Here is an 18,105-nt window from a genome sequence, read left to right as displayed (position 1 = left end):
TTTAAAAGCTTCGAGCCCTATTCTCCCGTTTGCGTGTGTTTTTACGAGCTTAAAGTTATGCAGTTCCTTTTGTACTCTCCCATCCAGCCGGCACATCGTAAGACAGGCAAAAGTGCCGAAGGCGGGCTCGTTTCTAATGAGGCGGACTTTGCCGTGCCACATTTGTTTGAGCTGCGTGAAAATCATGCAATGTGGAGTTTTGAAATCCATTAAAAAAATGACACTTTAAATTTGAAAAGGCTGTATATTACGCCAGGCTGTTCTAGATGTACAGTCGTGGTCAAAAGTTTACATACACTTGTAAAGAACATAATGTCATGGCTGTCTTGAGTTTCCAATACTTTCTACAACTTTTTTTTGTGATAGAGTGATTGGAGCACATACTTGTTGGTCACAAAAAACATTCATGAAGTTTGGTTCTTTTACGAATTTATTATGTGTCTACTGAAAATGTGACCAAATCTGCTGAGTCAGTTACATATTTGGTTACATGTCCCTTGGCAAGTTTCACTGCAATAAGGCGCTTTTGGTAGCCATCCACAAGCTTCTGGTTGAGTTTTTGACCACTCCTCTTGACAACATTTGTGCAGTTCAGCTAAATTTGTTGGTTTTCTGACATGGACTTGTTTCTTCAATTTTTGTTTCATTTGACATCACATGGACAAAGATAAGACCTTCTGGAGGAAAGTTCTGTGGTCAGATGAAACAAAAAATTAGCTGTTGGGCCACAATACCCAGCAATATGTTTGGAGGAGAAAAGGAGAGGTTTTTAATCCCAGGAACACCATATCTACCGTCAAGCATGGTGGTGGTAGTATTATGCTCTGGGCCTGTTTTGCTGCCAATGGAACTGGTGCTTTACAGAGAGTAAATGGGGGCAATGAAAAAAGAGGATTACTTCCAAATTGGTGGGTGTTCCAACAGGACAATGACCCCAAACACACATCAAAAGTGGTAAAGGACACCAACAAATGTAGCTTAACTGCACCAATTTTGTCAAGAGGAGTGGTCAAAAATTCAACCAGAAGCTTGTGGATGGCTACCAAATTGCCTTATTGCAGTGAAACTTGCCAAGGGACATGTAACCAAATATCAATCAATGTTTATCAATCAATGTTTATTTATATAGCCCTAAATCACAAGTGTCTCAAAGGGCTGTACAAGCCACAACGACATCCTCGGTACAGAGCCCACATACGGGCAAGGAAAAACTCACCCCAGTGGGACGTCGGTGAATGACTATGAGAAACCTTGGAGAGGACCGCATATGTGGGTAACCCCCCCCCCCTCTAGGGGAGACCGAAAGCAATGGATGTCGAGTGGGTCTGACATAATAACAATATTAACATTGTTGTATGTATACTTCTGACCCAGAAGATTTGGTCACATTTTTAGTAGACCCATAATATTGATTGATTGATTGATTGATTGAAACTTTTATTAGTAGATTGCACAGTACAGTACATATTCCGTACAATTGACCACTAAATGGTAACGCCCGAATAAGTTTTTCAACTTGTTTAAGTCGGGGTCCACGTTAATCAAATCATGGTACAAATATATAATATCAGCATAATACAGTCATCACACAAGTTAATCATCAGAGTATATACATTGAATTATTTACATTATTTACAATAAATTCATAAAAGAACCAAACTTCATGAATGTTTTTTGTGACAAACAAGTATGTGCTCCAATCCCTCTATCACAAAAAAATAACAGTTGTAGAAATGATTGGAAACTCCAGACAGCCATGACATTGTTTTTTTACAAGCTCAGTGGTCTTGTGGTTAGAGTGTCCGCCCTGAGACTGGGAGGTCATGAGTTCAAACCCTGGCCGAGTCATACCAAAGACTAAAAAAAATGGGACCCATTGCCTCCCTGCATGGCACTCAGCATCAATGGTTGGAATTGGGGGTTAAATCACCAAATGATTCCTGAGCTCGGCGCTAGCTGCTGCTCACTGCTCCCCTCACCTCCCAGGGGGTCAAACGCAGAGGACAAATTTCACCACACCTAGTGTGTGTGTGACAATCGTTGGGACTTTAACTTTAATTTGTGTATGTAAATTTGTGTATGTAAACTTTTGACCACAACTGTGTGTGTCACAATGGTGATGTGTGAGTGTATGCACGCTGCAACAGCGTCTTCTTCCTGGCTGGATGTGAACAAAAGTCAGTAATGCAACTTAAAACCCTTTTCCACCAAGGTTCCTGCAACCTCTCGTTCCTGGAACTATGTGTTCCTGTAAAAGTGTGTGGTTTGTGTTTCCACCGCATTTCATGGTTCAGGGTAGTTTATATAAATCAGGCTGATGACGTATGGAGGAGTGGTTTAGTATGTTTCTACACTGGTACCATGTAAACAGGCAATATTAGGTCACAGTTCTTTTACTAAAGTCTAAGTAAATCTGATACAGAGCAATACCATACAAAATGATATGACTTAAAAAATTAAGTGTACCGAGTTGTTCATAAAAAGTCAGGTTTCTAACCGCAATGTCCAACAGTCAGAAAGTCGTCCTCTCAGTAAATGATAAATTCAGGGAGGTCCATTTCAGCAGTAAATAACAATACATAAATATTAAATGTCAGTGTTTATCTCGCGCAGACAACACGAACACATCATTCTGTTCACTCGGTCGAGGCTAATGAAGACACACACTGACTACTTTTACAACACGTATCAAAGTCAAGTTAATATACAGTGTCATTCACCTTCTTATCACCTCCTTTATTTCACATGTATCCAACAGAGTCTCAGTATTAAGCAGCTCAGGTCGTTCATACTGCTCTGTAAATAAGTTTAAAAGAGTCCATTTACTTCTTGTAGCTTCGCGTATCAAAAGGAAGTTTGTAAAAACTAATAATCAACAAACTACATAATAACTTAAAGACTGTGACTAAGTAAAAATACTGCAGTGTCGACAGTTCCACTGATCAGCGTTCAAAGTTGTCCCACAAAAATTCCTGCAATCGAAAGTCCCTTTCATTCCTCTTTCTCTCAGATGTCAAGTATTTCGTAATAGAAATACACAATAAATGGTAAAAAAAAAAAAAATCTAGCTTTCTGTAATGACGGTCGTGTGTTTGAAAAAAAAGTTTTAGGAACACCCCCCCACTGTGTTCAACCAAACAGCGTTCAACAGCACTAGCTGACTGAGGAACTGAATCTACCTGGGTAGTTTTTGGTGGGAAAACACAGGCGGAACTTGATTTACCCGGGTAAATGGGAAAGTTCCTGTAAAAGTTTCTGCAGTATAAAAAAAAGGCCTTTAGTTTCACTTGTTATTATAATCACCCTGATGTTATTTGTGATATTAGGCCCTGTCTATATTAAGCAAATAATTATTTAGCCTAAGCACCGTGTCAGCCACACTATACTATCGTTTAAGGTTCCCCTCCTTGGATAATTTTTTACACAGTTAAGTGCGGCGTGTATTTCTTGAATCTCCGGCTCTTAGCTTTGTATGGACTCATCGATCGTTTACAAACTGAGTTCGGAGAGGAAGTGACGCCAGAAAGACGGCTCCCCACACAGGAAGTGATGTCAGAAAGAACGTGCCACAGCCAGCTTCATAACAACCTGATTCCACTCGAAGGTAAACACTAGAAAGATGGAGGCGAGTCATCCAGACATGCCCGTGTTGCTCCTTCCTTTACATGTACAGACGCTTGTGGAAATCACACATGAATATCTTAAGAGAAAGCGATTGCAGCTATTTGGGATACAACACTTCTCAGACGGCAAGAGAACTTTCCAATATCCAGGTCAGCTGTGATTCTACTTAGCGAAAAACTTTGTCCATTTGTCGAAAGAGAGACAACGAGAATGCGGGCTCCCGTGGATGTGATAACAAAAGGTAGCGTGTGCTTTGTATCACGACGAGGGAAGACTACGAAAAACGGCATACCATGTATGTTGCGCACTCAACGTCTAGGTCCAGAGTATATAAAGTCACCAAAAAGGAATGGACAATAAAGGTGAAGGCAAAAGAGTGAAGAGTGTCCTGACCAGATATCTAGATCCCTCGATTGATTGATGTAAAATGTTCTTTATCACATTGTTTACTTTCACGTGTCTAATGAAGATTTGATTAATTTATGATGTCTCAGGTGTGATTCACTACAATAGGGCCCCACAGCACACTGGATATTGTTCAGATAAGTTAAATTTAATTTAAAAACTTGCACACAAATCAACACTGGAGGTGACTATGACGTGCAAATTTTCCGCGCATGTATACTAGGTCAGTTGACGGAGGAGGGGAGGGGGTCTTAAACGACCATTGTGTGTGTTTGGACAAGGATAAGGTTAGGTGGGATTTACCCTGGATAACCTCAGCCGACTTAGGGGCCTTAGTGTTCGGGCTTTCCCTTTTAAAGAGGGAAGTTCTCCAAGGTTACCGTATTTTCCGCACTATAAGGCGCAGTGGATTATAAGGCGCACCTTCAATGAATGGCATATTTCAAAACTTTGTTCATATATAAGGCGCACCGCATTATAAGGCGCACCTATGCATCCATTAGATGGAGCTGCGCTAACGGGAATGTCAACCAAACAGTCAGATAGGTCAGTCAAACTTTATTAATAGATTACAAACCAGCGTTATGACAACTCTGTTCACTCCCAAAATGAATAAACAGCTGTTTTATTATTTTCCCCGAGGTAAAGTCAGTGACGTGGTGTTTTGTTTATCTTTTCACAACAGCAAGGTATAACATGTATATCACATAGTGGAGGGGAACTTTTCCCTGATTCAATAAACAGGTAAAAAACAGTGATACTGTTACGGTAAATCAAACGTTGGTGCAATCACAATATAGTAACACTCGAAATAGTGCAGAGCAATAACAATATATCAATAACTGTCACACAACACAACACACAAAGTAAACATGTAAAGCTCACTTTATGAAGTTATTCCTCATCCACGAATCCCTCAAATTCTTCTTCTTCAATGTCCGAATTAAACAGTTGGGCGGATACAGCATCCAACATGCCCGGCTCCGTCTTGTCGAAGTCGTCATTAATCGAGTCAGTGTCGCTGCTGCTCTATTCCCATGTTCTACTGCATGACTGATCGTCTTAAGTTTAAACTGTGCGTCGTAAGCGTGTATCTTAAAGGCCTACTGAAACCCACTAAACCGACCACGCAGTCTGATAGTTTATGTATCAATGATGAAATCTTAACATTGCAACACATGCCAATACGGCTGGGTTAGATTAGTAAAGTGCAATTTTAAATTTCCCGCGAAATATCCTGCTGAAAACGTCTCGGTATGATGAAGTTTGCGCGTGACGTCACGGATTGTAGCGGACATTTTGGGACAGCATTGTGGCCAGCTATTAAGTCGTCTGTTTTCATCACAAAATTCCACAGTATTCTGGACATCTGTGTTGGTGAATCTTTTGCAATTTGTTTAATGAACAATGAAGACAGCAAAGAAGAAAGTTGTAGGTGGGAAGCGGTGTATTAGCGTCCGGCTGCAGCAACACAAACACGTAGCCGGCGTTTCATTGTTTACATTCCCGAAATATGACAGTCAAGCTTTACCATTGGCCTGTGGAGAACTGGGACAACAGAGACTCTTACCAGGAGGACTTTGAGTTGGATACGCGCTACCGTGAGTACGCAGCTGCGGCTTCCAAACATTTGATCGCTTGCCCGTACGTGCGTGCCGCTATGTGCATGTCACGTACGTATCTTTGGCGACTTTGGGGAAATATATGTGCTTTATGAACTTTGCGGAGGTGAACGGTACTTTGGGCTGTGGGATTGAGTGTGTTGTGCGGGTGTTTGATTTGTATTGGCGGGTTATATGGACGGGAGGGGGGAGGTGTTTGTTATGCGGATTAATTTGTGGCATATTAAATATAAGCCTGGTTGTGTTGTGGCTAATAGAGTATATATATGTCTTGTGTTTATTTACTGTTTTAGTCATTCCCAGCTGAATATCAGGTCCCACCCGCCTCTCACAGCATCTTCCCTATCTGAATCGCTTCCACTGCCCTCTAATCCTTCACTCTCACTTTCCTCATCCACGAATCTTTCATCCTCGCTCAAATTAATGGGGAAATCGTCGCTTTCTCGGTCCGAATCGCTCTCACTGCTGGTGGCCATGATTGTAAACAATGTGCAGATGTGAGGAGCTCCACAACCTGTGACGTCACACTACTTCCGGTACAGGCAAGGCTTTTTTATCAGCGACCAAAAGTTGCGAACTTTATCGTCGATGTTCTCAACTAAATCCTTTCAGCAAAAATATGGCAATATCGCGAAATGATCAAGTATGACACATAGAATGGATCTGCTATCCCCGTTTAAATAAGAAAATCTAATTTCAGTAGGCCTTTAAAGGCCTACTGAAACCCACTACTACCGACCACGCAGTCTGATAGTTTATATATCAATGATGAAATCTTAACATTATAACACATGCCAATACGGCCGGGTTAACTTATAAAGTGACATTTTAAATTTGCCGCTAAACTTCCGGTTCGAAACACCTCTGAGGATGACGTATGCGCGTGACGTAGCCCGGCGAACACGGGTATGCCTTCCACATTGAAGCCAATACGAAAAAGCTCTGTTTTCATTTCATAATTCCACAGTATTCTGGACATCTGTGTTCGTGAATCTGTTTCAATCATGTTCATTGCATTATGAAGAAGGAAGCTGAGCAAGCAAAGAAGAAAGTTGTCGGTGCGAAATGGACGTATTTTTCGAACGTAGTCAGCCACAACAGTACACAGCCGGCGCTTCTTTGTTTACATTCCCGAAAGATGCAGTCAAGATGGAAGAACTCGGATAACAGAGACTCTAACCAGGAGGACTTTTGACTTCGATACACAGACGCCTGTAGAGAACTGGGACAACAAAGACTCTTACCAGGATTACTTTGATTTGGATGACAAAGACGCAGACGTGCTACTGTGAGTATGCAGCTTTGGCTTTTTTTTGCGTATGTACGTAACTTTTTTAAAATATATAAGCTTTATGAACCTTGGGTTAGGTGAACGGTCTTTTGGGCTGAGTGATTGTGTGTGTTGATCATGTCTTTTGAATTGTATTGGCGTGTTCTATGGAGCTAGGAGCTAGCAGAGGAGCTAGGAGCTAGCATAACATGTACCGTACCGTACGTGCGCGTCACGTACGTAACTTTTTAAAAATATATAAGCTTTATGAACCTTGGGTTAGGTGAACAGTCTTTTGGGCTGAGTGATTGTGTGTGTTGATCAGGTGTTTGAATTGTATTGGCGTGTTGTATGGAGCTAGGAGCTAGCAGAGGAGCTAGGAGCTAGCATAACAAACACGCAGGTGTTATTATGCAGGATTAATTTGTGTCATATTAAATATGAGCCTGGTTGTGTTGTGGCTAATAGAGTATATATATGTCTTGTGTTTATTTACTGTTGTAGTCATTCCCAGCTGAATATCAGGTACCGTGAGTATGCAGCCTTGGCTGCTAAACATTCGATAACTTGACCGTATGTGCGCGTCACGTACGTAACTTTTTAAAAATATATAAGCTTTATGAACCTTGGGTTAGGTAAACGGTCTTTTGGGCTGAGTGATTGTGTGTGTTGATCAGGTGTTTGAATTGTATTTGCGTGTTCTATGGAGCTAGGAGCTAGCAGAGGAGCTAGGAGCTAGCATAACAAACACGCAGGTGTTTTTATGCAGGATTAATTTGTGGCATATTAAATATAAGCCTGGTTGTGTTGTGGCTAATAGAGTATATATATGTCTTGTGTTTATTTACTGTTGTAGTCATTCCCAGCTGAATATCAGGTCACCCCCAGCTCTCACAGCATCTTCCCTATCTGAATAGCTTCCACTCCCCACTAGTCCTTCACTTGCACTTTACTCATCCACAAATCTTTCATCCTCGCTCAAATTAATGGGGAAATTGTCGCTTTCTCGGTCCGAATCTCTCTCACTTCATGCGGCCATCATTGTAAACAATAGGGAACTTTGCGTATATGTTCAACTGACTACGTCACGCTACTTCCGGTAGGTGCAAGCCTTTTTTTTATCAGATACCAAAAGTTGCAATCTTTATCGTCGTTGTTCTATACTAAATCCTTTCAGCAAAAATATGGCAATATCGCGAAATGATCAAGTATGACACATAGAATAGATCTGCTATCCCCGTTTAAATAAAAAAAATTCATTTCAGTAGGCCTTTAATAGGAGCCATTTTGGGGTCTTTACATAAACAAACAAATGGAAATTAAAACGGCACGCCTCGCGCAGTCATATATCCCAGCATGCACTGCGCGCTTCTTCTTCTTCTACGCGGGCGGCTGCTTACCGTAGAAGAAGAACTTCTTCTACGGGGGAAATGAAGTCGGCGGCTGCTTACCGTAGTTGCGATTGATTGATTGAAACTTTTACCTGTTGGAGGCTCAATATTGGTCCATATATAAGGCGCACTGTCAGCTTTTGACAAAATTGGAGGTTTTTAGGTGCGCCTTATATTGCGGAAAATGCGGTAATTCTTTCATTTTGTTATGTCCAAATAAATCAAGGAGACAAGAATTGAAGTTTAACCATTTATTTTACAAATGGAGTAAGTACAAACATTGGCAATACCAGCGCTGGAGAAAAGCCTGAGCTCTACAAAGTCCGACGCGTTCTCCCTTTATGGTCCCTCTGTTCATGTGATTTTTGTCCATTCTGCTACCTATCCCAAGCGGAGTTGCTTAGGCTTTAGCCCAACGAAACAAAAAGTTAAACTCTGTGTGTGTGCTTTTGACATGCACACACACATCATCGAAACTAGGGAGCATGCGCAAAGATACAAACACAGGGTGGGACTCATTGCGTGTCGTTCCTCGAGCAGAAAGGAGTACACACAGAATGACTCCATCCTGACACACAGTAACAATTTCCTTTGTGCATCATTAAAGTTTGTCTCAGCCTATTTCATTCTGCTAAGGTGGAAAATATTCCTCTTAACATTAGGAATTATGTGTACCCATGACGTGTCAGGGTGGGCTCGAACAGCTGTTTGAGTGTTTTTGTGTGCTTGCAAGGAGGAGCGTGACAACAGACAGAAAGCGTCAAAAATAAACTGAATCAATTGATAGACGCTACATTATATATGTATTTTCTATAAAAGAGTCGCATAGTTCAATGGTAGCCTCACCAGCTGAAAGCACTACATGCATTGTATTATGTGGGATGTACACACAACCATCAAGTGCAATACAATGTTTAATATTCCAAGGAACAAAATAACTTAATTTGTCGGTAGAAAAGGCAGAAGGGCTAGATTGGACTGGGAACGGCTCCATTTAAGGGTTATGCCACCCAGAGTGCACATCTTGGATGAAGGCACGCAGTGACAGAGTTCAGTCAAAGACGATAATGCTGCGCAGCCAGAATCTGTTCAATTGTGCAGCTTTTTTCACTTAAGCACATTTGCAAATAGCGAATAACAATGGAATAGAAAACTTTTTTTTTTTTATTTTTTTTTTTTAAGACGTCAATATTGATCATGTTGAATTGATGGAGTCTGTATGGAAAGCACAGGCAATACACTTCCAGAGCGGTTTCTAATGAACAACACATGAAAACACTCTGTATAAATAGGGCTCTGACAATGGGGAAACTTCAAAGACAAGCAAGCTAAACTCAAAGGAAAATAGTCGAGAAACAACTTGAGAGAAGCCCTCTGGGGGAATGCAAGAGAGTGCAAGGAGCTGATTGGCTGGAGGCTAAAGCGGGAGACACAAGTGTGGATTTAACTCTAAAAAATTCTAAATGGAAAAATAAAAATAAAAAGTTGAATAGTTTGGGTTTTTACGGACAAACAAGGCATTGCGTACAGTGCAAAATAAACAGTATAGTGCTTAGCTTTGTGCAACTACCGTAAATTCCGTACTATAAGCCGCTACTTTTTTCCTACACATGGAACTCTGCGACTTATAAGACGGTACAGCTAATTTATGGGTTTTTTTTGGTGACCATAATGCAAGTGGCCAGAGGAAGGGCTGGGCTAGGAACCCTTGCAGGGCCCCGGTTTGACAAGGCTTAGGGGAAAAAGCGGAGGCAGCTAGTTCAAGGCGAGGTGAGGGCAGCGGTAGAGGAGGAAAGGTCCACCGAAGCAGTGGGAATGTCACGTCAGGGTGCCTGGACTAGATGGGAACAAGCTGTGGAGAGGAAGATCACTTGGGCGGACCTCTGGCGGGCAGAGCCACACCGCATCAAGTTCCTGGTTCAGGCAGTCTCCGACGTCCTCCCCAGCCCATCCAACCTGCACACCTGGGGTTTGGCCGATACACCAGAATGTGCCCTGTGCAAGAGAAAGGGAACTCTTGAGCTGCTGCCCAAAAGCTTTGGGGGAAGGCCGGTATCGCTGGCGGCATGACCAGGTGCTCAAAACAATTGCGGCGAGCATCCAGGTTAACATCAACAGCTGACGGAGGTCAAATTCCTCCAAGCTAACAATCAGCTTCATCAGGGCCCGAGAGAAACCAGGAAGGTCTTCCAGAGTAGCATTAGGGCTTCTGAAAACCGCACAGGATTGGCAGCTGAAAGTGGACTTGGAGAAACAGCTTAAGTTACCCCAGCATGTCGTCAATACCACCCTGAGACCTGACATTGTCCTGGTATTTGAGGCAACAAAGAACCTGGTCTTGTTAGAGCTCACTGTGCCATGGGAAGACCGAATGGAGGAAGCGTTTGAGCGCAAGAGGGAGAAATACGAAGGCCTCGTCAGCAACTGCCATAATCAAGGCTGGAAGGCAAGGTGCTAAGCTGTGGAGGTAAGGTGCAGAGGCTTCGCAGGGCAGTCCCTCTACAGGGCCTACACTGCACTCGGCATCACGGGTGAGAAAAGAAGAAGGGCTATCGACAACAGCACAGAGGCTGCAGAGAAGGCTTCGAGGTGGCTCTGGATCAAAAGAGCGGATCCGTGGGCAAATGCTGCTCGGGCACAAGCTGAGGCTTGATCAAGCTCAGCTGGGTCACCTGAAGGAGGGTGTCTGATGTTTCGAAAGACCGGAAACACCCAATGAGATCAGGAACATCACTAATGATGTGCCCTCGTTTAGCATCAGAAGATATATCGTTACAAGTAGTAGTAAAAAAACATTTTTTTAAACAAGCAAAGACACTGAAACATGTGTTAGTGTTTGTGCTATGGCGCCATCTTTTGGACAAGTTTGCTCACTGCAGGTGCTGCAGTACCCTTCTGTTTGGAACTTTCAACCACAAGTACAGGTGCTGTCCCATCTTCTAGCCGTCCATAGCGTTCTACTCGTACGGATTCTTCATTCATCACTCCAAGCAACGTTTTTAAGTTTGTAAATATAACTAAACTACATTACAACTAAAATGTATAATTACTAAACCGTTCCATGTGTGATGTCTGTAGGAGTGTTTTCACGCATATTTGGATGTGCTGTCGTAGTTAGCATTAGCGAATATGCCAACAAATTTACGGGTGTCTGTGTTAGTATTATTAACTTACAATGGCATTCTTTCTGTATCGTTTCAGTTTCACAAATTCCAACTTCACCAACACGTCACTGTGGAGCTCATTGTAAAGCTCGCTTCCACAGCTAGTGGGTCAATGACAATGACTTCGGTTTTGTTTGATCAGCCGTTTTACATACACCATTTGAAAAGATTTACAAAATCTTTCTGTGTAAATAATTCTTTTTGCAATGTATATATATCTGCAGGTTATAGTCCGGTGCAGGTAATATATGGAAAAAATATGTTTTTCAATTAAAATTTAGTGGGTGCAGCTTATATTCCGGTCCGCTCTATAGTCTGGAAAATATGGTCAATTGTTTTTTATGTCAGTTTTTTTTATAGCTATTCCTTAATAATTTCCAATCGGTAAAATGACAAATCCAATAAGTGCGGCGACCGTATTGTATTTGAAAACTGTTTTAACAAATGCGGGACAGGCACAGTAAATTACACATTTGAAAAGTAGTGTTTTACTTTATGAACAGTTTTCTACTCAGCGTCACTTCTATTTTGAAGCCTGTTTTTGTAGGATACTATTAATTTTAGACCTACAAAATGACAAATCCGATAAAAGCCTTTGTTTATTTAGAACAGGTTTTCCCAAATGTCCTAAAAATATATCATGTATTTTTCCAATATTTATGTATAAATAACCCTAATAATAAAGAACAAGCATGCACGCACAAACCCCTGTTCCACCGTGCTGCCCGAACCCAACTTTGGAAATCCTAATTGGCTCTGCATGTGGTTATGTAATCATTTGTCGGTCTTTTCGTTAGTTAGCAAACATATTTCCAAAAGTTATTTTCATGAAACTTTTAAGATATTTTTTTCACGAACAAGTGATTCGATTTTGGGGGTGATCCGGATCATTTCTACTATGTTACCTTACAGTGTGTGTGTGTTGATGTTACAAGCCTCAAATTCCCTCCACCGACAGAGACAAAGACAGGGGATGCCTGACAAGATGATTCAATCTGTTTCTTTCATTTTGCTGTAGATTTAGCTCAACAAGTTATGGGTGGTTTTAATGAAAATTTCAGGAAATGTCAGAAATGGGATAAGGAACAAGTAATTAGATTTTGGTGGTGATCCATATCATATTACTACTATATACTATATTTAATAGGCAGCACGGCGGAAGAGGGGTTAGTGCGTCTGCCTCACAATACGAAGGTCCTGAGTGGTCGTGAGTTCAATCCCGGGCTCGGGATCTTTCTGTGTGGAGTTTGCATGTTCTCCCCGCGACTGCGTGGGTTCCCTCCGGGTACTCCGGCTTCCTCCTACCTCCAAAGACATGCACCTGGGGATAGGTTGATTGGCAACACTAAATTCGCCCTAGTGTGTGAATGTTGTCTGACTATCTGTGTTGGCCCTGTGATGAGGTGGCAACTTGTCCAGGGTGTACCCCGCCTTCCGCCCGATTGTAGCTGAAATAGGCTCCAGCGCCCCCCGCGACCCCAAAGGGAATAAGCGGTAGAAAATGGATGGATGGATGGATGGATGGATGGACTATATTTAATCTGACATCACATGGACAAAGATCAGACATTCTGGAGGAAAGTTCTGTGGTCAGATGAAACAAAAATTGAGCTGTTTGGCCACAATACCCAGCAATATGTTTGGAGGAGAAAAGGTGAGGCCTTTAATACCAGGAACACCACCGTCAAGCATGGTGGTGGTAGTATTAGGCTCCGGGCCTGTTTTGCTGCCAATGGAACTGGTGCTTTACAGAGAGTAAATGGGACAATGAAAAAGGAGGATTACCTCCAAATTCTTCAGGAAAACCTAAAATCATCAGCCCGGAGGTTGGGTCTTGGGCGCAGTTGGGTGTTCCAACAGGACAATGACCCCAAAAACATGTCAAAAGTGGTAAAGGAATGGCTATATTAGGCTGGAATTAAGGTTTTAGAATGGCCTTCCCAAAGTCCTGACTTAAACGTGTGGACAATGTTGAAGAAACCACCAATTTTGTCAAGGGGAGTGTTCAAAAATTCAACCAGAAGCTTGCCAGAAGCTTGTGGATGGCTACCAAAGGCGCCTTATTGCAGTGAAACTTGCCAAGGGACATGTAACCAAATATTAACATTGCTGTATGTATACTTTTGACCCAGCAGATTTGGTCACATTTTCAGTAGACCCATAATAAATTCATAAAATAAACAAACTTCATGAATGTTTTTTGTGACCAACAAGTATGTGCTCCAATCACTCTATCACAAAAAAATAAGAGTTGTAGAAATTATTGGAAACTCAAGACAGCCATGACATTATGTTCTTTACAAGTGTATGTAAACTTTTGACCACGACTGTTTATATACTACGTTACCTTATGTTTAGGTTACAAGCCTCAACTTCTCAGCGCGTCTATGCTAGCGATCCCGCCTCCACCCACAGAGACACGAGGGTTAACTGTTTTTTTCTCTCCGCTATAGCTCGCTCAAAAACTTATCGGTGGATTTTGATTAAACTTTCAGAAAATTTCATAAAATTGGATAAGGAACAAACGATTAACGATTGGAGCTGATCTGGATCGCTGTCTGGATTCATTTTTTTTTTTTTCTAAGGATTTCTCACTATTGGGAGACGGGGCTTGGCGGAGGTCTGCGCCCTGAGTGCTTTTTTAGTTTAAGCTACGTTGTGTGCAGTTTTTAAGCTATTTCAAATGACTTGCTTATTTAAATGTTGTTGTTTTTTTTGTCTTGCAGGGGATATGGACATTTCGGTTTTGGCCAATTACATCAGAGAAATGAAACGCGTCTACCCAGCGGTGGAAGGGCGGATCAAGTTCAGGAACTCTGCGGTACTTGTGGCCCAAAGCCTCTGCCCACTGCTGCTGAGTTTATGTCTGAGTCTGGCATTCTGGTTATGAGGCATTTAGGAGACTACGGGTAGGTTTTTATCCTCAGGGCAAATTCAATAGCCAGCCACGGAAACGTCGGGGATGATTTATTAAATATGTTCCTTACATTTCTTGAATTTGAAGTGGGATATAGTTATTTCCACCAGGCATGTATTATTTGACACGTAGTTGCTAAGCCTGCAGTGCTCCACACAACCCTGCAGTTTTTGTGCTTCCATGCAGTCGTGTCACGCACATTTAAAGGCATTGGTGGCTGTGACTTATGATGATTAGGACCAATTGTTCTACGTCGCCTACAGTTTACAAGAAAATGGACGCAATTAGCAGTTAAAGAACATTTCATTATAATTCAAAAAAATATTGTTTTATTTCAATCATTGCATACATTACTGAATAGATTATTTTAAGCCATTAAGTATTTGAGACGCTTGTGATTAAGGGCTATATAAATAAACTTTGATTGATTTATTCATATTTTTTGTAACAAAAACTCTCTCCCAAGGATTAGTGGGTTTTTTTGTAAAAAAGGCGATTATTATGCCCACAATTTTATATCAATGCGAGAAATATATGTTGTGTGAGTTTGTTTAATCACATTTGCATGACTAATTGTTGTACCTGTACATAGTTACACTTTATTCTACTCAATATTATTTAATGAACTATTAAAGGCTAAAGTACTATATCAATATGTTCACTGTTTATTGTGTTCCTTAACCCTCGGGCCAGGGCTCATTGTTGGGCCGCAAATGCCCCCTAGAGGGCCACCTTTAAAAATAATTGTTTTGTCAGCTGTGGTCCGTATGAGCCGCAGCGGTACTCAGTTGTAATACACTTTTCCACCACTTGTGGCAGTAATGACAATCTCAATCTCAGCTCTGTCGCAAACAAACAGAAGAAGTCTGGAGCCTAAGTCATAGAGAAGTTTCTTAAGCGCAAAAAATATGACTAAAGTGGTGAAGTTGTATTTTCATTTGCACTTAAATTTTATTGACCGTTTAGGTAAGAAACATATTTACCGTACTTTTCGGACTATAAGGCGCACTTAAAATCCTTTTTTTCCCCTCAAAACTCGACAGTGTGCTTTATAAACCGGTGCGCCTGATGTAAGGAATAAGTTTGGTTGAGCTTACCCACCTCAAAACAATTTTATTTGGTACATGGTGTAATGATAAATGTGACCAGTAGATGGCAGTCAAACATAAGAGATAAGTGTAAGCTGCACCGTTTCATGTGCTTCAACATACAAGTATTATTATGGTGTGTGTAAGGTAAGACATTATCTGGCGTTTTGTTTTGCAATATTATGCAAAAGCAACTTTTCTTATCTTCTGGTACCTGCTGATCTGTATTTGGGATCTGCATAAATCCTGAAAAATTGCTTGAGTCCACATTTGTAGTCAATAAGCTTCTAATGTTTCTTATCTTCTTGTTATGTGACATTCATCCTCCGCTGTTGCCATTTCTAATATAAAGTAGTATAAAGTTATTACTTATATCTGTCAGTAAACTCGCCATGAAAGCGCTAAAACATACCGGTGTAGTGAGTTTACATTGTTCACCCAAGGAACTTTAGTTATTAGAGAGTTCTGGTCGGATGGTTTTTCACGGGACACATTTCCGGTGTGATTGTTTCCGGATGAAGAGATGCTGCTCCATTATTGATTTAAGTAAAGTCTGAATGTCATAAAAACAGTTAGCGCCATCTTTTGACACTTCTTCCACCCCCGTCCTTGCACGCTACACCGCTACAACAAAGATGACGGGGAGAAGACGCTGTCGAAGGGGTAAATAAGACCGCCCACAAAACAGCGCATCCGGAAGAGACTGTCAGAAAGCGGCTTGAAGATGATCTGTAATCATCTATGCAACATTTTGACCAAAGAACCACCATTACATGTTATGTAGACCACAAGGAAGTGGTTTCAATATGACTTCTTTAATGCGCCCTATAATCCGGTGCGCCTTACATATGAAAAAAAATCAAAAATAGACCATTCATCGGCAGTGCGCCTTATAATCCGGTGCGCCCTATGGACGGGAAAATACGGTAGTTTATTTTATCACAACATAATTGTATGTACATTTATTTTTTATTAGTTATTTGAGTCCTTTCCTATGCAGTATTTTTGGTTAGTACTAAATTTTCTCATCAGCCTGACCAAAGCCTAAGGTTAATGTGTTAAATAAATAATGTGTGATTCCATCCATTTTCTACCGTTTGTCCCGTTCGGGGTCGCGGGGGCTGCTAGAGCCTATCTCAGCTACAATCAAGCGGAAGGCGGGGTACACCCTGGACAAGTCGCCACCTCATCGCAGGGCCAACACAGATAGACAGACAACATTCACACACTAGGGCCAATTTAGTGTTGCCAATCAACCTATCCCCAGGTGCATGTCTTTGGAGTGATGTGTGATTACCACATGGTTTTACACAACTTTACAAGGTTGTGAACTGTAAGTAGGTTAGCTATAATTATTCAATACGAATAAAATCAAGAGTACGATTGCTAATTCAGTGTGGGACTCGAGGGAAAAAAAAAACCTGGTTTAATGCAGTTTGAGCAACTTTGGGTGAATCATTTGTGTTGTATTGTAGTTTTATATTGGTTGATTTGGTGTAGATTATTACACCTCTGTTTTACAACAGGGTTTACTTTGCTCACCAATGGTCACTTTAATCGTGAAGTATTTTAATTCAACATCTCTGACATGGCAGTGCAACAGTGTTATATATGTCTTTATTTTACATAATAAAAGTATACATACTGTACACCAGAACAATAAGACCAACATAGGTCTTTGTGAAAGTACAAGTGCCTTAATAGTGTCATCAATTAGTGTGTTTGGGTCAGTAGTACCAGTTCACATCCAGGGAGCATTGACGGAAGACTCCTTCTGCAACTGCTGATAGGAAAACAAATACAAACACAGTATGAGAATAAAAAATAAAAAATTTCAAAATTCTAGACATTTTAAAAAAAATATTTGTTTATGATTTCCTAGCACTTAAGCACTGTTTTGAATCACATTGTTATCCAGTTATAGACTCACTTTACCTAAGGGTGCCGTTTGCAAACTTGCTCACAGTTACATTTTTCAAAGTAAAAAATATAAAAAGAACACCATTGCCTGGCTTGTGTTACCATTAGTGGTTTAACAGAACACATTTTTCTTTAAACGGTCTATATTTTTCACAATTGCTACGTTTTTTAACCGGCCCAAAATAAAATGATTGGGGTTTACGGCATGCAAAAGCAGTCAGAGAGAAGCAACGAACAATTAGCAGCCATGTTTGTTGTTATGATAAAATATACATTCAATGACAGCTCACACTAACTATCCAAATCGCTATTATTAAGCTAACAACACCCGAAGCTAAAGTGTGTGCATTACGTCTTAGAAGCCGGAAGAGGGCGGGATATACTGTGCAAAATACATTGGAAAGTTAGCACCCTCTAGACCAGGGGTGTCTAACTCATTTTATATCAGCGGGCTACATGGAGAAAAATCTACTCCCAAGTGGGCCGGACTGGTAAAATCACGGCACGATAACTTAAAAATAAAGTCAACTTCAGATTGTTTTCTTTGTTTAAAAATAGAACAAGCACATTCTGAAAATGTACAAATCATAATGTTGTTTGGTTTTTTTTTACACTTACATGTTGCGTTTAATAGTATTCTATCTTTGTCGTTATTTATATTTTCTGAATAAATGATGTGATAATCTTCATCAGTCATTGGTGTT

At 41.0% G+C, this 18,105-nt stretch overlaps 2 protein-coding genes across 7 annotated transcripts in view; one reads left to right on the top strand and one right to left on the bottom strand.

The window, feature by feature from the left end:
- nt5e (5'-nucleotidase, ecto (CD73)) overlaps positions 1-15,058 on the top strand; it is a 40,502-nt gene extending 25,444 nt beyond the window's left edge. The window contains exon 9 of the mRNA XM_062041570.1: positions 14,203-15,058. Coding sequence (XP_061897554.1) covers positions 14,203-14,366 — 164 coding nt within the window. The 3' untranslated portion in view covers positions 14,367-15,058. The remainder of the gene's footprint in view (positions 1-14,202) is intronic.
- A 2,023-nt stretch (positions 15,059-17,081) lies between these two features.
- LOC133646321 (sorting nexin-14-like) overlaps positions 17,082-18,105 on the bottom strand; it is a 64,430-nt gene continuing 63,406 nt past the window's right edge. For 3 of the 6 annotated variants that reach the window (XM_062041559.1, XM_062041561.1, XM_062041563.1), the window contains one exon: positions 17,082-17,261. In XM_062041559.1, coding sequence (XP_061897543.1) covers positions 17,223-17,261 — 39 coding nt within the window. In that variant the 3' untranslated portion in view covers positions 17,082-17,222. Of the gene's footprint in view, positions 17,265-18,105 lie in introns of all 6 variants that reach the window. The other 3 variants (XM_062041558.1, XM_062041560.1, XM_062041562.1) reach the window with 1 other exon arrangement.

This window comes from Entelurus aequoreus, linkage group LG03 (assembly GCF_033978785.1).
Source record: "Entelurus aequoreus isolate RoL-2023_Sb linkage group LG03, RoL_Eaeq_v1.1, whole genome shotgun sequence".
NCBI lineage: Eukaryota > Metazoa > Chordata > Actinopteri > Syngnathiformes > Syngnathidae > Entelurus > Entelurus aequoreus.
Note: the sequence above shows the minus strand (reverse complement) of the source record. Positions and strands in the feature narration are given on the sequence as shown.